Source organism: Myotis daubentonii, chromosome 13, assembly GCF_963259705.1.
Source record: "Myotis daubentonii chromosome 13, mMyoDau2.1, whole genome shotgun sequence".
Taxonomy (NCBI): domain Eukaryota; kingdom Metazoa; phylum Chordata; class Mammalia; order Chiroptera; family Vespertilionidae; genus Myotis; species Myotis daubentonii.
This window is the reverse complement of record NC_081852.1, coordinates 63,098,873-63,116,397: the sequence shown is the minus strand read 5'-3', so window position 1 is coordinate 63,116,397 and position 17,525 is coordinate 63,098,873. Positions and strand designations below refer to the sequence as shown.

At 60.0% G+C, this 17,525-nt stretch overlaps 1 protein-coding gene across 2 annotated transcripts in view; it reads right to left on the bottom strand.

Annotated features, from left to right (window-relative positions):
- The window catches only part of CPXM2 (carboxypeptidase X, M14 family member 2), a 42,461-nt gene that overhangs the window by 7,576 nt on the left and 17,360 nt on the right, over nucleotides 1–17,525 (bottom strand). For both annotated transcript variants that reach the window (XM_059661789.1, XM_059661790.1), the window contains exons 5-10: nucleotides 9,626–9,710; nucleotides 9,315–9,465; nucleotides 6,192–6,280; nucleotides 3,233–3,356; nucleotides 2,330–2,526; nucleotides 813–992 (exon numbers count right to left, since the gene is read on the bottom strand). In XM_059661789.1, coding sequence (XP_059517772.1) covers nucleotides 813–992; nucleotides 2,330–2,526; nucleotides 3,233–3,356; nucleotides 6,192–6,280; nucleotides 9,315–9,465; nucleotides 9,626–9,710 — 826 coding nt within the window. The remainder of the gene's footprint in view (nucleotides 1–812; nucleotides 993–2,329; nucleotides 2,527–3,232; nucleotides 3,357–6,191; nucleotides 6,281–9,314; nucleotides 9,466–9,625; nucleotides 9,711–17,525) is intronic.

Genomic DNA, 17,525 nt, shown 5'->3' with positions numbered 1-17,525 from the left:
AATGAATGCACTTTATTTGGGTCCTGATGTAAACAAGATGAGAGAGAGAGTAATACAGTGACATGTGAAGATGGCTGGACATTTCACAACATTAAGGAACCCTTTACGTGTAGGCGATAATGGCAATGGTTTCCTGTCTGAAACGGGAGTCCCGTCTTGCAGATACAACTGTTCACATGAGACGCTGCCGTGCCTTCGGGCCGTGGTCCTGCCCGGCTTTAATGCGCACGCCACCCCCCCCCCCGGGGTCTGTGCAGCTGAGGGCCGGCTCAGTGGCAGCCGCAGAAAAGAACAAATAACGGAGGCGTGTGTTTTTCCTGTTGTGTTTTTTTCTGTGTTCTTGTAAAGAAATATAATTAAATGATTTTTATAAAGAATCTCCTCAAATACCCATTTGAAAGTGTTTTATTATCTAGCTCTTCCTACTCTGGGAGAAAATGTGTAAGAGAAGACGTGGCTCTGTCTCCTTCTGAAATGTCACATCCTCTGCCCACACGCTGGGTGTTCCCGTGGCCCCCCACAGCCCCCCCGTACACCCCTGTGGCCCCAGCAGCCCCCCACAGCCCCCCACAACCCCCCGCTGGCCCCCCGTGGCCCCCATTGGTCCCCCACTGACCCTGTGGCCCCCTCGCGGCCCCCCACTAGCTCCCTGTGGTCCCCCACAGCCCCCCTGCACCCCCCCTGTGGCCCCAGCAGCCCCCACACCCCCCATGGCCCCACGGCCCCCCGCTGGCCCCCTGTGGTCCCCCACAGCCCCCATGCCCCCTGCCATTGGCCCCCCCCTGCGCCCAGCAGACCCGCATTCTGCTCACCGTGGCATTCTCCGACAGGAACCACTCGGGGACGGGGATGTGGTGGTTGGGCATGGGCCTCGGGCTGCTCTGTCGGGCCTCGGCCTCCCAGAGCGGCGAGTTTAAGTCGGGGAAGTTGTTGTTGATGTCAATCCCGTCGTGGGTCCAGCGCCCCAGGGACCAGCCCCCCAGCTCCGAGCCCTGGGAGGCAATTCAGAAGGAGAGGGGCCCGCAGACTGTGGGCGGCGCGGACGCGGGACGCCTCTCCCCCCACCCCCCCCGGGTGTCTCTAAGCCTCTCCACACGTCTGACTGAAGACCACACCCACAGGCCACCATCGGAACCCCCGCTGGTATCTGTGGGTGCACAGCACAGCCACGCCACGGGGCGACTCCTGCACAGTCCCGGCCCTTCTCCCCCTCATGCCTCTCTGAGGGCTGCTGCGCTGGGCAGAGGAGACTGAGCGCTAATGAACCCAAAAGCCCATCCTGCCCTAGCCGGGGGCTCAGCTGCTTGGAGCACTCATTGTCCCGCACACCAGACGGTCGTGGGTTCGATTCCTAGTCAGGGCACACGCCTGGGCTGTGAATTTGATCTCTTGTTGGGGCGTATGGGAGGCAACTGATTGGTATTTCTCTCTCACATCAATGTTCCTCTCTCTCTCTAAAATTTAAAAACGTAAAATTGAATGAATGGAATGAATGAATGAATGAAAATAGAAGTCCATCATTGCAAACACAACAGCCTCGCTGTCCGGCCCACAGATCTCCAACCGACTGTCGCAGCAAATCCCTGTCTGTGTCGATAAGCACAACGAACTTCCACGTGGTGGCGCTGCATTTGGCAGGTCCCGTGGTTTCAGGAATACTTTCCACTTTATTCCCAGGAAACACCAACTCTATTGGATGCACAATCCAATACACACGCATGCTCTACACCTAACCGTGCCCTGGGCCGCTCTACGTCACACGGAGCACCTGACACACAGCCGATCTCTCAGGATCATAAACGACTCCTCGAGGGAAGATGAGAGGATCGCGAGCCATGCTCCCGGCCGGGGCCTGGGCTAGGGCTCGTGTGAGGCGCCAGCCGCTGCTCTCCCATCACTGTGTCTATAGGCAGGGGCGCTTTCTCCTGTCTGCTGGCACGGGCCCTGCCCGGGGTCCCCGAAATTCTCTGTTCCTGTCTCTCATGACCTTGTGGTGTCCCCGCCTCAGCAGAGACTCAACAAGGAAGCTACTGGTGGGGGTTTCTATTTGTTGATTTTGTTGGGGTTTTTCTTAAAGAGGGAGGAAGGGAGAGGGAGGCAGGAGGGAGGGAGGGAGAGGGAGAGAGAGAAGCAGCGATTTGCTGTTCCACTCATGTATGCGCTCATCGCTTGATTCTTGTGTGTGCCCTGACCGGGGAGGGGGCCGGTGGCCTCGGCGGGTCCGGATGACTGGGCTGCCCGGCTGGGGCCCATGGGTGGACTTGAACTCGGGGCCAAGGGCGATGTGCAGCCAGGGCCAGCGGTCAGGCGGGAGCGGCGCGGCCCTTACCCCCTCGGAGGCCTTCTCGTAGCCGTCGGGGTTGAGGGAGGGGACGATGTGGATACGGGTCTCCTCCACCAGGCGGACGATGCGCGCGTTGCCCGCCAGGTACTCCTGGCACAGGAACTGCACCAGCAGCAGCAGCAGCTCGCGGCCCAGCACCTCGTTGCCATGGGCGCCTGCCATGTAGTGGAACTCGGGCTCCCCTGGACCAGGCGGGGACACAGGCACGTCAGCTGCTGCGGCCAAGCCGCTCACCACACGCTGCTTGGAACCCTCTGCCTGGCAGCCACTGGCCACCTCAGCCTGCTGGTCTTATTTTTTCCTTCTAAATATATTTTTATTGATTTCATACAGAAGGGGAGGGAGGGACAGAAACATCAATGATGAGAGAATCATGGATCGGCTGCCTCCTGCACGATCATTAATCAACCCAGGAACCAAGAGGTCAGGGTCCGATTCCCGGTCAGGGCACAGGCCCAGGTTACAGGTCCGGGTTGCAGGCTCGATCCCCAGTAGGGGGTGTGCAGGAGGCAGCCGATTGATGATGTTTCTCTCTCTCCCTCTCCCTTCTTCTCTCTCTAAAAACAAAAACAAAAAACTAGGGACCTCCTCTAAATGGAGCCGTTACTGAGCAGGGGTGCAGGGTTTCTGGTGGAAAAGGACTTTGTCCGAAGCGCCCGGGCATTTCCTCCCTGGCCAGTGGGCCGGCTCAGAGCTGGGGGCAGGGCTCACATGGCCCCCGCACCCCCCTGTCAGGAAAGGGTATTTCCAGGATCAATCAGCCGGCGGCCGTGTGGGAGGAGGGGCGGCTCAGAGACCCAGGTGCGGACTGAGTGGGAAGGGGCGGCCGGCTCTGCCCTGTGCCAGGGCTGACCCCACCGGCCACGTGCGCCCCGGGGGGGGCCTCACCGACTTCGTGCTCCCCGGGCCGGTCGGAGATCTCCACGGCGTACAGCTTCAGGCCCTGCTGGCTCTTGCCGATGTTGTAGATCCTGGTGATGTTGGGGCACATCTCACTCACCACCTTCATCAACTGGAAAACAGGACGGACCAGGGCTTGAGCCAGATGGCTGTGCACGGAGGGGCGGGGCGTCCCAGCAGACAGCCACCAGCCCCCTCCCACGGCCCCCACGGCGCCCTCGCCACACCCCGTGCGGTCCTCGCGCCTGAATGTCCTCCTCGGCCCCTCTGCCGGCCCCCAGCACCGCCAGCTGCTCTCCACGCCACCCCCACCCTGACCTCCCGGCTCCGCGTGCAGAACCTCCCCTGACGCTCAGACTCCGCACAGCCGCCTCCCAGGCACTCGGACCAGCCTCCCTCCCAGCGCCCGGCCAGCCGTTCCAGAACCATGCCCTTGGCCCGACCTCCACGCCTCTGCTCGAGCCGCCTCACTGCCCAGAGCAACCTCGCCCGCCTCTGCTGCCCAGGCCCGACCGGCCGGAGGACGGCGCCCCATCTCCACCGACGCCCACCCCACCAGGCCGACCAGGCGGCCCCCCTCTCTCCCCCCCCAGGTCTCTCCCCTGGGACGGCCTCACATGCACAGTTATCTAGTCCGCACCATGAGGAAGTTATGACAGAATGAGAGCCTCGGCCCTCATGGTCCCACACGCAGGAGACGTAACACACATGTAACACGGGACTGAGCGATTCTAAAGTGGGACCCGTGCGGTGGAGGCCTTCGGCTCTCGGGAGCCACGAACTCCCTCGGAGACCAGTGTCTGTGCACCGTCCTCTGGCCCCTCCCCATCCACCCACGGGGCCGGGTGGGACAGCGCCTCCCGGTAAGTCCCTCTCCTGCCCCTGGGACTCCACCCTCAGCACCGTCCCTCCCAGCAGCGGGCCTTCTACTCTCCTCTCCCTCCTGTGGCTCCTCCTTTTTGTTTGTTTGTTTTGTTTTCATATATTTTTATTGATCTCAGAGAGGAAGGGAGAGGGAGAGAGAAATATGAATGATGAGAGGTAATCATGGATCAGCTGCCTCCTACATGCCCCCCACTGGGGACGGAGCCAGCAACCCGGGCCTGTGCCCTGACTGGGAACCAGACCCTGACCTCCTGGTTCCTAGGCCAGCGCTCAGCCCCTGCGCCCCGTGGCCGGGCGTCCCCATCTCTTCTCATGGGAGAGGAGGCCACTTCTGCACGTGGGGCGACCCTGTAAAGACACCAGCTGCCGCCGCGGCGCAGGGAGCTCGTCTGAAACACGTTCCATGTGTTGCTTTTGACAGTAATTGCACCGAGTGGGTGTCTGGCTCCGGGGCTCAGAGAGAGGCCCTGGGCGCAGGGAGTCGGGGAGCTGGCACACGAGGGCTCCAGGAACCGGCAGCGGCAGGGCCCTGTGACCCCGGAGTGCAGAGCGGGTGACTCACGGCCTCGAGTCCAAACTCATTACAGCGGTTTCTGAGACAGGCAGCGGCGACGGTCTCTCCGGCACGTCCGCCCCAGTCTGCGCTGACAGGAGCGGGAGCTGTGAGTGTCCCCGCGAGAGGCCACGCAGACACCGGCTTGCTGATGCCTCGGGGGGGGGGGGGGCCCAGCCCTCGGGCTCAGCCTCACGGCTCCTCCTCCAGACGGTCTAGCGGCACCTGCCCGCACTGCCCAGCACCCTGGGGGGACGAACCCCGACAGCAGGGGCCGCCCTGCAGCCTGTCCCCCAACGATCGGCCCCTCCTCCCCTCACTGCCCAGGATGCCAAGGCGGTCGACACCCCAAAACCCCTTTGTCTCTGTAACGATGTTGGGGGCAGGGGGTCCCTCTGGGATTCCCTTTCCTCTTTTTTTTTTTTTAAATATTTTATTGATTTCAGAGAGGAAAGAAGAGGGAGAAAGAGAGAAACATCAATGATGAGAGAGAATCACTGATCAGCTGCCTCCTGCACGGCCCCTACTGGGGATTGAGCCCACAACCCGGGCATGTGCCCTGACCGGGGAATCGAACCTGGGACCCTTCAGTCTGCAGGCCGACTCTCTATTCACTGAGCCACACCAGCGAGGGCTTCCTTTTCCTCTGAACAGCACAAAAGCACCCAGAGCTCGAGGGGCTCGGGCAGGCGTGCTGAGGTCGGGCTGTCCGTTACGATCCGAAGGAGAGATGGAAGGTTTCCATCCGGGCCCTGCTGCTGTCGTTGGTCCGAGGCGGGTCAAGTGTAGGGAGTTTTCCAAACGCCCCAGGCGATTCTACCACGCAGCCCAGACGGAGGCCAGTCTCTGAATAGCAACAGGTGGGGTTCTGCACGTTCGGTGACTCAGTTTCCCCATCAGTAACGCGGGTCTGAGGTGAGGGCTTCCTGCCACCACTATTCTCAGTTGTCCTAGACCAGTGATGGCAAACCTATGACACGCGTGCCAGAGGTGACACGCGAACTCATTTTTTTGGTTGATTTTTCCTTGTTAAATGGCATTTAAATATATAAAGTAAATATCAAAAATATAAGTCCTTGTTTTACTATGGTTGCAAATATCAAAAAAATTCTCTATGTGACGCGGCACCAGAGTTAAGTTAGGGTTTTTCCAAAATGCTGACACGCCGAGCTCGAAAGGTTCGCCATCACTGGCCTAGACCCTGTTTCTCCTGGGACTCTGCTCACCACCGACACCCTTACACCCGCGAATCCCTCGCACACAGACGTGTAAGAAGCTAGAGAATCCAGTCAGGAGCATCCGGGTGGGATTTCGTTCCCGCCACCTGCTGGCGAGGAGCCCCTGATGCCTCCTCACCTTCTCCACCTGAAACCACCGGCATCCGTGGCCCCGCCAACCCGGGTGCTCATTCCGGCTCTGTCCCTAGCTCACCACCCGCGTCTCCGAAGGGGAGAACCCGTGTGCTTCTTCCCGGGCGCGTCCCTCTCGCGATGACCCGCCGGCTCTCACCTGGCGCATCTCCTTGTAGCTGTGGTGCCTGAAGTCCAGGTCGTCCGTGGTGGTCATCTCATTGCGCCGGTGGTAATAGTTGTTTGGATCTAGAGAGAGGAACACGGCTCTGAGTTCTGAGGTGTCTCCTGGTACCTGTGGGGGCTCTGCTGGACGCCTATTTCAAGAGGCGGGCACAGCCCATCTCCACCATCCCACAGAGGGGAGAGGACCTTTCTAGAAGCTTCCTATGAGTCAGAATTACCCAGTGATGGCGAGTGTGGGCCTGGAGCCAGGACACCTGGGCTCAGATCTCTACTCTTCCACTTATGGGCTGTGTGACCTGGACACCGCACGGGGGTCTCTGCTTTGGTTTCTTCACCCGAAAACAGAAATGTACTGGCCCCTCCCCCCGCGGTTTCTTGTGGTCTGAGTTGGCATGACCGGGGTGCCTCGCACCCTGTCAGCACTGGATGGATGGGTGGGTGGATGGATGAATGGATAGATGGATGGATGGGTGGGTGGGTGGGTGGGTGGATGGATGGATGGATGGGTAGAGGATGGGTGGATGGATGGATGGATGGGTGGGTGGATGGATGGATGGATGGGTGGGTGGATGGGTGGATGGATGGATGGATGATGAATGGATGTATGGATGGATGGATGATGGATGGATGGATGTGTGGATGGATAGATGGATAGATGTATGGATGGATGTGTGGATGGATAGATGGATGGGTGGATGGATGAATGGATGGATGGAGGATGGATGGATGTGTGGATGGATAGATAGATGGATGGATGGATGTGTGATGGATGGATGGATGGGTGGGTGGGTGGATGGATGGATGGGTGGGTGGATGGATGGATGGGTAGAGGATGGGTGGATGGATGGATGGATGGATGGGTGGATGGGTGGATGGGTGGATGGATGGATGGATGGATGGATGGGTGGATGGATGGATGGATGATGAATGGATGTGTGGATGGATGGATGGATGATGGATGGATGGATGTATGGATGGATGGATGTGTGGATGGATAGATGGATGGGTGGGTGGATGAATGGATGGATGGGTGGATGGATGGATGATGAATGGATGTGTGGATGGATGGATGGATGGATGGGTGGATGGATGAATGGATGATGGATGTGTGGATGGATAGATGGATGGATGGATGGATGGATGGATGTGTGGATGGATAGATGGATGGGTGGATGGATGAATGGATGGATAGATGGATGGATGGGTGGATGTGTGGATGGGTGGGTGGATGGGTGGATGGGTGGGTGGATGAGTGGGTGAATGAGTCGAAGGATGAATGAATGAATGAATGAATGAGCGAGCTAATGAGCGAATGCCACGCTGCACGCAGAAACGGGAATCTTTGCAAGTGTGGTGGACACGCTCAGTTGCTTACCCAGCTTTCAGTCCACTGCCATCCCTCCTAACAGAAACCTTGTGCCATTTGGGGACCCACCCCGCCTCCATTCTCAGAAACAGGCCTCACACCCCCAGCTCCTGGGCCCACGTGACAGTTCTGAGCCAATCAGAGCATCGCATCCCGGGCCACTGTTACTGCTGCAGGTTGGAGGGAAGGACTTCCACGTCACAGCGGAGTGAGTGAGTGAGACTCTCTCCAGGGCACAGGCCAGAGAGAACCCCAAAACACCAGGAGCGAACGCGTGAACCAACGCTGGAGCCCAGTTTCCCTGGACTTCCCGTCACAGGATGAAGGGCCCCCTCACGCGCTACTCGAGTGGGAGCTGGGGAGCTGATGCTGGGCTGGAAGCGCCCCAATAGCAGAGTCAGGAGGTGTTGACAGTGGTCGCCTCTGGGGACTGGGATTCCGGGGTCTGCAGAGGACCTGTCTGCTCTTGAATCGACCCCCTCCATATAAACAGACTTTCTGGTTCTTTCCTGCCTGTGACTGTAGAAGCCTGTATTACTTCTGTAATCACAAAACCACACAGCACTTAGCAGAAAGGAGAGGGCGGAGGAGTGAGGAGGAGTGGAGAGAGGCGGGGAGAGGGGGAGAGGGAACAATGATGTGAGAGAATCACGGATCGGCTGCCTCTTGCATGCCCCCTTCTGGGGATCGAGCTCACAACCCAGATGCAGCAAGGCCTGACCCCACAGGGCACGGGAACGGGGAGCCTCCCTGGGCAGGTGTGTAGGAGAGAGAGCCCGGAGCGGTGTGGCTTGCTCCCTGAGGCCTGACTCTGGGTGGGCGGGAAGGTGCGGATTCCTACAATTCTATTGAAGGGCTGAAAGGATGCTTGGGGGGTGGGGGAGGGGAGGAGGGGTCCAGTTTCCTGGAGACGCCTGGTCAGGATGAACAGGCCGTCTACAGGCTCCATGTGGGCACAAACGCGTAAGCTCTGAAAGCCAGACAGGGGCCGGGCCAGATCAGCCGTCCACAGCCAACACCAGCCCGGATCCAGGTGGCTTATGGGAACTAAGCCCCCTGCTTCCCGCCACCCCGAGGCCCCAGCCAGAACACCCCGTCTGGTGAAAACAGGGCAAAGGGATACAACCTAAAGGGATAGACATTTACCCAAAGGCACGTGCATCCAAGGGCAGCTGCGTCAGCAGAAAGGCGCTGGGTACACGGTCAGGGTTACAGTGAACTCCCTTCGGCTCTGCCGTGGCGGGAGCACTCAGGACGCTGCACAGCGTTACCGCTCGCTTGGGGGTGGCGAGTGGATGCGTTTTCAACCCTGAACTAAGCCTCGACCTAAAATCCCTGCAGGCGGGCCACGGCCACTGGCACTGCGCGGCCAGGGTGGTCCTGGTGCTGCTGAGGGGATTATGGGAGTTTTTTGTTTATTTGCTTTTGGCTTACTCATGTTTTCTAAACATTTTGCAGTAGATATGTTTCTTTTTAAATATGTTTTTATTGACTTCAGAGAGGAAGGGAGAGGGAGAGAGAGAGAGAAACATCCCTGATGAGAGAGAATCATGGATCGGCTGCCTCCTGCACGCCCCCCAGTGGGGATGGAGCCCGCATCCCGGGCCTGTGTTCTGACTGGGAATCGAACCAGTTCATAAGTCGATGCTCAACCCCTGAGCCACACCGGCCGGGCCTGGTCTATTTGATTCCCCTTTTGGGGCACCTCAGGGGCGCGGGGGACACGCTCACCGGGCAGCGGGCAGCCGAGGACCTCCAGCCGCAGGCAGATGCTCCCGTCCTGGAACCAGGACTGCGGGTTGACGCGGAGGTAGCGGGCCACCATGGGCACCGGCAGCTCGTTGAGGACGGGGACCTCCTTCTCACTGTTCCCCTCAAACACCTGCTCACACACAGGGGGAGGGAGAGCCTCTCAGCGCTGGCGGGTCCGGGGTAACGACTCGCTCCCTCACCCAGGCCTCCCTGAGGAGCTCCACACATAGGGCACACCTGCCCGCCTTGCAGGGCCCCCAGCAGCACCGAGGGCCCGGGAGCAGACTCACCATGTCCCCGGACCCGTTCTTCACCGTGACCCACGCGTGGCTGTCGTTGCTCACCATGACCTTGTAGGAGGTCACCCAGTCACTCCTGGGAGGAAATAAAATGTCATTGGGACCCAACACTTTACTTATTTATTTTAAAAATATTTTTTATTGATCTCAGAGAGGAAGGAGAGGGAGAGAGATAGAAACATCCATGATGACAGAGAATTATGGATTGGCTGCCTCCTGCACGCCCCCCACTGGAGATGCAGCCCACAACCCAGGCATGTGCCCTGACCGGGAATTGACCTCTTGGTTCACAGGTCTACGCTCAGCCACGGAGCCACGCACTTTCAAATGCTCTCCTCTTCCACGCAGAAGGGCAGCGGTGAGCAGAGCAGGCGTGCCCTCCCGGGACCTGGGCCAGGTCATTGGCCATCGAGGCCACAGTTACTCATAGAACATGGGGATCATAGAAGCACTGAGCTTTCTTGAATGGAAACATACAGCAGTTTTTCATGGACAACTCTTCTAATGAGATGCTTCGCCACCCCCACTCACTACCACGGTCACATCCATGATGAGGGAGAATCATGGATGGGCTGCCTCCTGCACGCCCCCTCACCATGGCCTCCAGGCCCCTGGTGCCCTGTTTTGTGTGATCCTCCTCTCGGTTCCTGATCCTGATCACTCTCGGTGCCTCAGGGCCTTGGCACATCCCGCTCCGTGTGTCCCCCTGGGCTCCTCCTCCTCTCCTGTCCCTGACAGCCTCTACATCACTCAGACCTCGCACCTCGCAGATAGGCCTGTGCTGACGTTCAAGCTTAACGCTCTGCGCCTTTGAGATGGCGATGACCTGCTGCAGCCACAGGAAGTAAAGCCCTGGCCCAGCCAACGTGGCTCAGTGGCTGAACGTTGACCTCTGAACCAGGAAGTCAAGGTTCATTCCCGGTCGGCCAAATGCCTGGGTTTGAGCTCAGTCCCCAGTAGAGGGCGTGCACGGGCAGCCGATCCATGAGTCTCTCTCATCATTGGTGGTTCTCTCTCTCTCCCTCTCCCTCTCCCTCCCTCTCTGGGATCAATCAAATATTTTTTTAAAAAATACATGAAACATTACCCTTTTAAAAAAGGAAGTGTCAGTTAATTAAATCTCAGTTCCAATGAAGGCGGTGGGTCACCGGGGTGATGGGGGGATACCTGCCATCGGTCCCCCCGAGGGAGGATGGGATTGGCCTGAAGTTCTCGCCACAAAAGCCCCAGCTGCCCCGTGGCATGTCTCCTCGCTGCTCCTAAGCCTGAGGCCGCCGCCCACCCGGGTCCCACCAGCCCCTGGGAACGCAAAGGGGGTTCGCCTCGCACACGTGCTCTTCACGCAGGTCCCAGGTTAGTGAGAAACGGGGGTGTGACCTGGACGCTCCGTGAGGACAAAGCCCCGCGTGTGGCCGGGAGGTGCGGGCGGGGCGGGCGGGTGAGCGCAGCTCCATCTCACAGGAAAGCCACAACCCCGGGATGCGTCCCTGACCTCCTGTCAGAAGCCGGCTTCACAGACCCCAGCTCTCACGTCCGCCTTCCCCCGTCTCCTCGTCCTCGAAGGTTTGAAATTTCCAGCCCTTTGTGGCTTTTTCCACTTCCCTCGGAGAGAAGTTTCCACATCACAAAACCACCTTGACGTTTAATTCCCTGTGACTGGAGCTTTCAGCTGGCAGCAAGGCGGCCCAGAGCTCGTGTGTCAGCGACTTGCTGATGCAGAAGACGGAGGGGCTCGGGGACTCCAGCCGGCTCCCCGCTCCACGCGAAACCCAACCCAACCAAACACAGCCCCGCCCGTGGAGGAGACACCCCACTTCCCCCCAGCCAGCCGGCCTCCAGATGAGGACGCGAGGAGGTGGGCTGCAAAGGAAACATCTGGAACACATTGCGATAGTTTAGAGCGATGTAAACGTGTTTTGAATAAAACCCAGAAACGTCCTCCATCAACACAGAGACGGACTAAACGCTTGCGGTATAACTAGGTCCCAGCTGCACTGAACACACACACACACACACACACACCGCTTAAACCATCGGTAGGCCTGCCGCAAGCACAGGACACCTCCCACGGAAAGAGCAAGAGCTGTGGACCGGCAACAAGAGAGCAGCCAGCAAGCAGAGAAGGTAGCATTGCCTTAGGGGGAAATGCATACACCAGGGCACCCGTGAATAATGCGCATCTTTTCAGTAGATGGAGTTACACACGTGTGCATATGTATGCGATGTGATGTGTGTGCTGTTTCGTTGTATTGCCCCTTCGATGGCCACTTGTTCCGATCGACGGCACACGCACTTTCTGAGCAGCACTTCAACACGTACGAAGACGTGGGAAATTGGGTGTCCGGATGGTTTGCCTCAAAACGAGAAAAGTTCTATTGGGACGGTCTCCACAAATCACCTGAAAGATGGGAAATGTGTAGCTAGCAATAGACATTACTTTGAACAAAGCACTTCTGATGTTTCTCTTGAAATTATCGTGTCTTCTTTTATTACAAAATCCGCATTTATTACAGTTAATAATGCAGATTAACTATTAACCAGTTAATAATGCGGATTAACTATTAACCGGGGCCGTGCAGCGGGAGGAGTCCCCTTTGCCATGCGACAGCTGCTCACGGGTCCTGGAGCCAGGACGCTGACACTGGGGCCACTGTTCTGCCGGCCACACGCCCTTCCTTCCACGGAAACAGGGGAAGCCCTGTCTCCTGACGGGTGGTGTGAAGACGACTCTGCTTCATCGGACGCGAAAGGCCTCCTTCGGCCCCAACAGCCATCTCCTCCAGGTTGGGAGGGTGCGACAGGCTCCGCATTCCCTCGGGCCCGGCGACCACGCCCGCTGTGTCCGATGGGGAGGGCGGCCCGGGGCGGCCCTGCCGTGACCTTGGCCCCCGCCCAGCATGTGCTCCACGCAGGGCACGTGAGCCCACTCCCGGAGCTCAGGGTTCGAGGCAAAGGAGGACCTCAAAGGAAGCGTCGGGGCACTCTCCACGCCCGTTTCCCCATCCGCATGTGGGGATGCACGGGAGGCGCCCGCCCTGGGAGCATCCCGGAGCCACGGCAACCGCCCGGCACCCGGCGGGGGGGCCAGCGTGGTTCATGTGGAAAGTTCCCGAGAGCCAAGCTCACGTCAGCGGCACTCAGCTGTGGCCCCGGAGGGTTGTGGCAAAACGTCAGCATCTACTTCCCAGCCGCAAGGTGACCGATTCTGTCCTCATGCTCTCCCGGGGCCCCCTGGGGGCTGGAGGTCCCCTGCAGGGGGCTGGGGCTGGGGCTGGGGGAGGGGGCGGGGTGTGGCGGGACGCTGGCTCACCCAGCAGGTGCTGTGTCCGGCGCCCGGGCTTCCTGTGCGTCTCTGGGCCCAGGACACTGAGGCCTGGGAGGCGGGAGGACCCCCGGGACCAGCCCCTCCGCAGCCTCCCGGCTAAAGCCCTACCAGCGGCGGGAGCAGGGCCTCGGAGAGCAGGGAGCGCGGTGTGGACACGCCAAGAGCACTGGCTGGAGAGAAAAGGGGGGGGGGGGCTGGCCTGTGAGCAGCCCCCACAAAAGGGAAGGAATCCTAACAAAACAGTGGCCGCGGCCAGCTTTCAGGGGCTCACCGTGTGCCAAGGGCTCTCTTAACGGCCTGACGTGGCAGTAACTCATTGAACCCCACAGTGATCCCAGTGACAGGCACTATCATCCCCATTTTACAGGTGAAGAAACCGAGGCGTGCGGCCAGGAAGGTCGGGATCCAGTCTCGCTCGGGAGGCCCAGGCTGGAGGGGCTGAGGTCCAACCCCTGGAGAGGGCAGAGTCAGCAGCAACGTAGCTGGAGGCCTTCCCTGCGCAGGGCACTCCTCCGGCGCTGGCGACCCAGAGGCCAACGTGAGCCAGGCCCTGCGCTCCCGGAGGGTGACATCCATCAGGGCAAGTACAGAAAGACACACAGACACACAGACACACAGGGCTCCGCTGAAGCCCGGGAGGACAGGGAGCCGCTGGGAGTGGGTTTGGAAGGAAGCCTCTGCATTCCGGGAGCCTGAGGCTGACAGAATGGCAGGTGCAAAGGGCCTGGGGCAGGAGGGGCTTGCTTATCCGCAGAATAAAGAGGAGGCTCCTGGGCCAGGAGGGCAAAGGGCATGAGTCAGAGAGCAGAGGGAGCCAGTCCACACAGGACCTGTGGGTCAAGGAGTGGGAGCACAGGGGAGCTAAGCCAGGGTGGGGGCCCACTCCGAGGGAGCCCCTCCACCAGGTGAAAGAAAGGCCGTGTGTCCAGTATGTTTCCTGGGGAGTCAGACCAGGAGTCCAGGGCCCTGGAGACAGCAGAAGCATCACCCAGGAGGGAATTTTCTAGCTGCTTCCCTTAGAGCAGCGGTTCTCAACCTGTGGGTTGCGGCCTCTTTGGCGGTCGAACAACCCTTTCACAGGGGTCGCCTAAGACCATCCTGCATATCAGATATTTACATGACGATTCATCACAGTAGCAACATGACAGTGATGAAGTAGCAACGAAAATAATTTTATGGTTGGGTCACAACATGAGGAGCTGTATTTAAAGGGCCAGAAGGTTGAGAACTGCTGCCTTAGAGAATTTCCCCCGAGAGCCCACTGCTTAGTCACGGGCGCCCCGACGCCAAGGCAAGCCGTGAGGCTGGAGCCAAGAGCGTCTGTACCTTTAAATCACTTTCCCTGCATCGTTGAGAGGCAACAGGACACGGAGCAGTGATTGCTCGCTGGCCTTCGACTTGAACTTGGAGATGTTTTCATTACAACCTCTCCGTTTGGTGCCAAACCTGCAGCTCCAAACTGACAGCTTTCAACGGGGCTCGAAAGGCGTTTGGGAACTCGGGCTCTCCAGCCCCGAGAGGCGCCCACATTCATTTCGTCAAAAACAGGAGCCGCAGCATGAAAACACGCCTCCCCCGCAGCTGCCTCCCATGAGCCCGGCTTCCAGGGGCAGCCTGGCCTCCTCCCGGCTCCTGGTCCCGGCCCGGCCCTGCTGTGCGGGGCCCAGACCCCACCGAGGGATGAGAGAGGTCCGGATCCGTCCCCTGGGAGGGAAACCAAGGGAGCTGAAGAGAGAGAGGAGCCCTGGGACCCTTCTCCCTGGGGACCCAGACGCCCGGCCACCGGGAGGGACTCCAGCCGGAAGGGAAGGCGCCATCTCCACCACCAGCCTCTGGACCCGCATCCCCTGCTGCTGCTGGACTTGGCGCTGCCCCTTCTCTCCGCCACTCCCTCCTCACGCAGACCCACCGTCTCCCGGCTGCGCCCCTGCCCCCCCTGCCCACCTCCCACCCCCCCCCACCCCCGCCCACAGGAGCCAGGGACCAGCGTGTCCTGGGATTCTCCCGGCAGGCGCAGCGCTGAGCGGCCAGCCCTGCAGCCTCCACATTCCCAGGCGTCTGCTGCCCTCTGACCCCGCCCATGGCCTCCCGACCCCAGGCAGCCCCTCTGCTGCCCACGGAGTCCTCGATGGCCACGTCCTCCCCACCCACCTCCATCACTTCCACGGCCTCATCTCCACGTAGGATCCCTGGCCCTGCCCTTCAGTCCCAGGGGACCAGCCTCTGGCTCCGACTCCTCCCCACCAGCCCTGGTCCCCAGACGCCTCCAGGGCACTGCCAGCCTCTCTACCGCCCCCTGGTGGACGAGCGCCAACAGTGCCGGTGGGGCCACTCCAGCCCTTGGCTTAGAGTCAGGGAGCCCTCCCTGCATCAGGACTGAGCGGCTTTGTGTCGAACCGGGCCCCCCCCCCCCCCCGCCCCGCCCCACCTGCCGGGCTCAGGACCCGCCGCCTCCTCCGCCAGGAACACAGCCCCTGGCGTGAGGGCTCGGAATCCCCAGAATTAGTCCCGCCTTTAGCATCTCAGGGATCAGGACGCCTCCTCCTGCCACGCGAGCCCCTCCCCGTGTCAGCCCCACGCCCACCGCCACCCGTGCCCCCAGGGACCGGCCTCCTGGGCACGGCCCCTCCTGTGAGCACAGCCGCCTTCCGAAAGGACGGGAAACAGGCCTGGCTCTGGCCTTGTCTTCCTCCGGGCTCTGTGCCTCATCCGCTCCCTTCCGTCGCCCTCAGAGCTCCGGAGGGGAAGCCGCACTCGGAGCCTCTGCTAAGATCCCACTAAGATCAAATGGGACCACGCTCCTCCACGGCAGGGCTGGCTGCCCGCTCCCAGCTCCCGGCTCCCGGCTCCCTCCCGGCTCCCTCCCGGCTGCCGGCTCCCTCCCAGCTCCCGGCTTCATCCCAGCTCCCTCCCTGCTCCCTCCAAGGTCCCAGCTTCTGGCACAGCCTCACTCATCGCTTGCAAATTAGCCAACTGCCTTTCCCTTATAAAGGCAAAGTCAGAAGACGATATGTATAAGGTTCTAGATTCTAGAACCTGGGCTGCGGGGTTTGCTTTTTATAATCGATTTTAGAGAGAAAGGGAGAGGGAGAGAGAAAAGTTGATATGAGAGCAAAACATGGATTGGCTGCCTCCCGCACCCCCACGACTGGGGATCAAGCCTCAACCTGGAGCCTGTGCCCTGACCGGGAATCGAACTGGTGACCTCTGGGTGCGTGGGCCGGTGCCCAACCCACTGAGCCACACCGCCGGGGCCCAAATGCTTGCTAAACATCCAGCCAACTGGTCGACCTCCCCAGCCCTCAGCGGGCAAACGCCCCAGTCAGCCTGCCCCCTCGCATTGAGGCCACGTGTGCAGACTCTCAGGAGATGACGACGATCGTTTGTTTACAGAACAACGAAAACGGGAAACACTCGGGCATTTTAAACTGCCGGTACTTTGTCCAAGTCATCGGAGCATCCGTTCAGCTCAGGCGAAGTGACTAACTTCTCCTTCATCACATTGTAACAGATCCTTCCCACACTCACCCACCTGACAAACGCTTCAAAAGCAGGGAACGGAAGACGGCTCTGATTAGGACACTCACGTTTCGCTAAACTGCCATCAGTGGGGAGGGACATTTATCAGTGAAAAACATAAATATTCAACATCATGAAAACAGCTACGTTTTGTTCCTGTCAGAGAGCGTGAGTTCCCTGAAAATCATGAACCCTGGAGTGTTTCCTCCTCTTGGTTAGGAACTGGTCGCGGCCGTGGCTAAGCCTCAGACCTGCTTCCCGCGGGTATCCGGGCCTGCGGACAGCTCTCCTGCGCCCCCTCCCCCCCAATCTCCCGTCAGCGTGTGGACATCCAGGCCTGTGGACAGCTCTCCTGCGCCCCTCCCCCTCTATCCCGTGTCAGCATGTGGACATCCAGGCCTGCGGACAGCTCTCCTGCGCCCCCTCCCCCCCAATCTCGCGTCAGCGTGTGGACATCCAGGCCTGTGGACAGCTCTCCTGCGCCCCTCCCCCTCTATCCCGTGTCAGCGTGTGGACATCCGGGCCTGCGGACAGCTCTCCTGCGCCCCCTCCCCCTCTATCCCGTGTCAGCGTGTGGACACCCAGGCCTGCGGACAGCTCTCCTGCGCCCCCTCCCCCTCTATCCCGTGTCAGCGTGTGGACATCCGGGCCTGCGGACAGCTCTCCTGCGCCCCCTCCCCCTCTATCCCGCGTCAGCGTGTGGACACCCAGGCCTGCGGACAGCTCTCCTGCGCCCCTCCCCCTCTATCCCGTGTCAGCGTGTGGACACCCAGGCCTGCGGACAGCTCTCCTGCGCCCCTCCCCCTCTATCCCGCGTCAGCGTGTGGACACCCAGGCCTGCGGACAGCTCTCCTGCGCCCCTCCCCCCCAATCCCGCGTCAGCGTGCGGACATCCGGGACTGACACAGAGCAGCCTCACTCGTCCGTATGCTCTGAGTGTGTCCAAGAAAGACTTTATCGAAAGGACGGCTCTGGGGCTAAAGATAAAGCTTGAAAAGCACTTCTCTAAATAAGGCCAAAGAAGCCGGGCCGGTGTGGCTCAGTGGT